The sequence below is a fragment of the Crocuta crocuta genome, unplaced genomic scaffold (genome assembly GCF_008692635.1).
Source record: "Crocuta crocuta isolate KB4526 unplaced genomic scaffold, BGI_CrCroc_1.0 scaffold698, whole genome shotgun sequence".
NCBI classification, from domain to species: Eukaryota; Metazoa; Chordata; class Mammalia; order Carnivora; family Hyaenidae; genus Crocuta; species Crocuta crocuta.
This window is the reverse complement of record NW_027530855.1, coordinates 1,526,864-1,531,486: the sequence shown is the minus strand read 5'-3', so window position 1 is coordinate 1,531,486 and position 4,623 is coordinate 1,526,864. Positions and strand designations below refer to the sequence as shown.

Genomic DNA, 4,623 nt, shown 5'->3' with positions numbered 1-4,623 from the left:
GGCACCGGAACTGCGTCAGGCCGGCCTCCGCACACCCGCCCCCGCTTCCAGAGGAGGGGGCCTGGCTGTCCCCAGTAATCCCGGGCCGACCTCCCGAAGATGGCCGCCGCTGCGGGGCGGGGCCTCCCGCCACACCGCCCCCGTCCCGCCCCCGCGCTGCCCGGTGTCGATTGGGTGAGGCGACTCGGTGGTGAGCGGCGATTGGGTCACGCCAGACGTGATCTGGGCGGGACCGGAAGGTGGTCTCTGCCTAGGGGACCCCCGGGTCTGGGGCTCTGCGTTCGTCCCAGGGGATGTGGAGAGCCGGCAGCATGTCGGCGGAGCTGGGAGTCGGGTTCGCACTGCGGGCAGTGAACGAGCGCGTGCAGCAGGCTGTGGCGCGGCGGCCGCGGGTGAGGAAGGGGACAGCGTGGGGACTGGGCGGCTGCATTGATGAGGGGGACCCCTGCGTGAGAATGGGTCGTCACGGTGACGCAGAGGGGTCTCCCGGAGGGGCGGGAGCCGTCCTTCCGCCTTGGCATTGGCGCGGGTTGCAGAGCCCCCCAAACGCTGTTAACGGAAGGTTTCCTCAGCCACCTCGCTACGAGTCCGTCAGGTTTTCTGGAGGTTGGCTTAGTTGGAACAGCAGGTATCCACCACCCGGCAAGATGACCAGTCCCCCGGCGGCTCGACCATTGCCCGTCGCGCCTCGTGTAGTGATCAACGGCCTTAGCGGAGAGGAGCGGCGCCAGTCCCGTGCCCAGAGGCTGCAGGAGGAGACGTCTACTACAGGAGTGCCCAGCGGAGGCCAGATCTCCCGAGATCACGTGTGTGGCAGCGTCTGACAGCTCCGCCGGTCGGTGAAAGAGAAGGTGGATTGGCCGGATTCTGGAGACACCAGAGCTGCACTAGCACGTTCGGGCTTGAGGGGAGCTGACACCCTGTCCCAAGCAGTTTAAAGGGAGATTCCTCCCCCCACCCCCGCCACCCCTCTTTATAATATATTTTGTCTTCTCTTGGAATTTCATTAGATCGAGGGTCAGTAGCTTCTGCCCTCACTGCAGGTTTAAGCCGAATGGTGCTCAGTGAGACCCAACTGAACAGAGAGGTCAGCGTTTCTCTGATCAAGCATTTGTGGTGTCAGAACTCCGAATGCTCTTCTGGAGACCGAAGACCTATGTTAGCATAGCCTTTCCTTAGCTTCTAATGAGATGTTACCTTGAACTAAGTCACCAAACTACTCTGGCCCTGAGTTTCCTCAACTGCATAGGCAACGGAATGAGCTCTGACTGCTTTTCAAGCTCCCGCCTGGCAATTATGTTCTATGATTCTCAGCGATGCTCCAAGGAAAGCCAGGGATCTCCCCAGTAAGCCTCACTCTGGGAAGTTCTCCCAGCATCACTCCACAGGCGGATGGGCGCCTGCCCCACCTTTCTCTCTGGAAATCATCAATTCATCAACGTAATCCTGGGAGTTATGGCGTGGTCTCATAAAAGGCTGGTGATGCCTCGTCCCTCAGAAGGAAGCTGAAACTTTCTGCTAATGGATCTGAATCTTTAGAGCCTTGGAAGATACAGTGGTTCTGTAAAAATTGCAGAGGGTGATCGGATGTGTGAAACTGAGCTGTATGAGGATAGGTGAATCTCCTGTTGCCTCTGAATAGATTTGGTTGTGGCAGAATTCAGGGAAACCCTCCCTCCTCTTTACGTGATGGTGCTGGCTGTAAGGGGGTCATAGGGGCCTAATCCTGAGTCCAGAGTTTGTGGTGTCCCTGCCTCAGTTCTGCTTCTGGTTCTTAATTAGATTGAACAATAAATTACATAGCTACCCTACGCAGGCCACTTTTGAGGGGGCGGGGGGCAATATTACTGAATATCCCAGGACCAGAATGAGTTTCCAAAACTTAACCTTGGGGTTTCAGAAGCCAGAAGTGGTATCCCCTCTAGTCAGAAGGTAATCCCTTCCCTTAATGAACTGATTCTTAAACCTCCAACCTTGATAGGCAAGAGAATCATCTGAAGAGTTTGTTTAAAAAGGAGATTCTCAGGGGCGCATCAGTAGCTCAGTCAGTTGAGAGTCTGACTCTTGATTTCAGCTCCAGTCATGATCCCACATCGAGTCCCACTTCAGGCTTTGTGCTGGGCGTGGACCTGCTTAAGATACTGTCTCTCTCCTTCTAACCCACTCCCCCACTTGTGCTCTCAAATTTAAAAAAATTTTTTTTAATTTAAAAAGGAGATTCTTAGACTACAGCCCTGGAGATTCAAATTGAGTAAGTCTGGAGTGGTACCCATATGATGCTGATGCAGTTGGTCAAAGACCGCATTTTAAGGAAATACTGCTTTTACGTACTTTCCTGGTTCTCCTAGGGGAGAACTGTCTTGCTAGGTATTAAAGTAGCTACCATTTTAGATTTGGATGCCATGCATTTGAAAGACGTTTGATTGGGGCACCTGGGTGGCTCAGTTGGTTAAGCGCCCAACTTCAGCTCAGGTCATGATGTCACTGCTCGTGGATTCGAGCCACGCGTAGGGCTCTGTGCTGACAGCTCAGAGCCTGCAGCCTGCTTCAGATTCGTTGTCTCCCTTTCTCTCTACACACCCCCCCCAACCCCTGCTCACACTCTGTCTCTCTCTCTCTCTCTCTCTCTCAAAATACACAAACATTTTGTAAAAAATTTGAAAGACATTTGATCAACATTATTTGATACTGGTCTCCCTCCAGTATTAGAATAATAGAGTTTACCAAATGTCAGGTTAAGACCTGTGCCAACTGATTCTACAGTATCTATCTTATAGAACTCACTGGAATAATATTCCTAAAGGTTTCCGCATTTGGCTCTTTCTCTCTTGGCAGGATCTCCCAGCCATCCAGCCCCGGCTAGTAGCAGTCAGCAAAACCAAACCTGCAGACATGGTGATTGAAGCCTACAGTCATGGCCAGCGCACTTTCGGGGAAAACTATGTAAGAACCCTTTTCCAAACTGCCTTTGGAAGAGCTGTGATTGCCAGGCTTCTCACTTGTTCTCTTTTTATCCTTCAGGTTCAAGAACTGCTAGAAAAAGCATCAAATCCTAAAGTAAGTGGATGTCTAACTTCTTGAGTTGGCATCTAATCTCAGCTCTTCAGTTGAAAGTTAGACACTTGTTGGTGGTTGGGGTTTATAGCAGCGTTGACTGGAGTAGAAATGTCTATATTCACCTTGACCTCCAAATATTTCTCAGCTAGATTTTCTTTCTTTGTTAAAAGTAAGACAATAGGGGGCACCTGAGTGGCTCAGTCAGTTGGGTATCCAACTTCAGCTCAGGTCATGATCTCATGGTTCGTGGGTTCGAGCCCCGCGTCAGGCTCTGTGCTGACAGCTAGCTCAGAGCCTGGAGCCTGTTCAGATTCTGTGTCTCCCTTTCTCTCTGCCCCTCCCCTGCTCACGCTGTCTCTCTCTCTCTCTCTCTCAGAAATAAATAAAACATTAAAAAAAAATTTTTTTTTTAAAGTAAGACTATAGCTTCTTCCTTTGCAGCTTTTTGGATATGGTGATTTAGGAGCTTGCTATAATCCTGGATCCTTTGAGTTTGTAAAGCTTTAATCAGTTCATCCTTTCTTTCTTTCTTTTTCTTTTTTTTTTTTTTTAAAGAAGGCTCTACACCCACCATGGGGTTTGAACTCATGACCCTGAGATCGAGAGTCTCATGCTCTACCGACTGAGCCAGCCAGGTGCCCCATAGTCAGTTGATCCTTAATGGATGGTATCTAAAAGATGGAGGGAGCTGATGGGAATAAGGAAGAGAAACAGAGCAGAAGCCTGAGGTAGTAGTATCCTTAAGAGCCTGGCTAAAGCTGGTGATAGCAGTTTATTGCATAGACCTGAAAAGTCAGAAGGGATTGTGTAAGGTATTTGAGCCGGGAAGGCCTTCGTAAATTCTGAGTCAGACATGGGTACCTTTTTCTCTTCAGATTCTGTCTTCGTGTCCTGAGATCAAATGGCACTTCATTGGCCACCTACAGAAACAAAATGTCAACAAATTGATGGGTAAGATAAAATCCTAAACATGAAGACAAAATTTCTCTGTCATTATATTACTTAATACTACTTTCTGTGGAAAGGAGAACAGCTTTTAGAATAGTCCTCATTCACCATTTGTGTTTTGGAGTTTTGGGGGGAAAAGAAACATTAGTTCTTCATATAAGGAAAGAGCCTGGGTTGTATATACTTGGAGACCTACCCTACTTTGTTAGGTATCATTTGGTGGTCTTTCAAATAAATTATAAGGAATTGTAGCCCATAAAATTTTTCAGTTGTCAGGGGAGATGTTTTTACCCTTTTCCCTTTGAATGTAAGGCTGTGGTAAATAAAATACAATAATATACAATAAATTAAATATAGTATACATTGAAGTACAATTAAGAATTAACTACAAGAGAGGGGCGCCTGGGTGGCTTAGTCAGTTAAGCGTCCGACTTTCGCTTAGGTCATGATCTCGCGGTTCGTGGGTTCGAGCCCCGCGTCGGGCCCTGTGCTGACTACCAGCTCGGAGCCTGGAGCCTGTTTCAGTCTGTGACTCCCTCTCTCTCTGACCCTCCCCTGCTCACGCTGTCTCTCTCTCTCTCCTAGAAATAAATAAAACATTAAAAAATTTAAAAAAAA

At 48.9% G+C, this 4,623-nt stretch overlaps 1 protein-coding gene and 1 non-coding gene across 3 annotated transcripts in view; one reads left to right on the top strand and one right to left on the bottom strand.

The window, feature by feature from the left end:
* The first annotated feature begins 230 nt into the window (after nucleotides 1-230).
* Nucleotides 231-4,623, top strand: part of PLPBP (pyridoxal phosphate binding protein) — a 20,741-nt gene continuing 16,348 nt past the window's right edge. The window contains exons 1-4 of one of the 2 annotated variants that reach the window (XM_077769525.1): nucleotides 231-392; nucleotides 2,836-2,943; nucleotides 3,022-3,057; nucleotides 3,933-4,008. In XM_077769525.1, the coding sequence (XP_077625651.1) occupies nucleotides 294-392; nucleotides 2,836-2,943; nucleotides 3,022-3,057; nucleotides 3,933-4,008 (319 nt within the window). In that variant the 5' untranslated portion in view covers nucleotides 231-293. Of the gene's footprint in view, nucleotides 393-1,051; nucleotides 1,617-2,835; nucleotides 2,944-3,021; nucleotides 3,058-3,932; nucleotides 4,009-4,623 lie in introns of those variants that run through there. The other variant, XM_077769526.1, reaches the window with a different exon arrangement.
* TRNAE-CUC (transfer RNA glutamic acid (anticodon CUC)) lies at nucleotides 3,622-3,694 on the bottom strand. The gene has a single exon. It is a non-coding gene; the product is annotated as a tRNA-Glu (tRNA).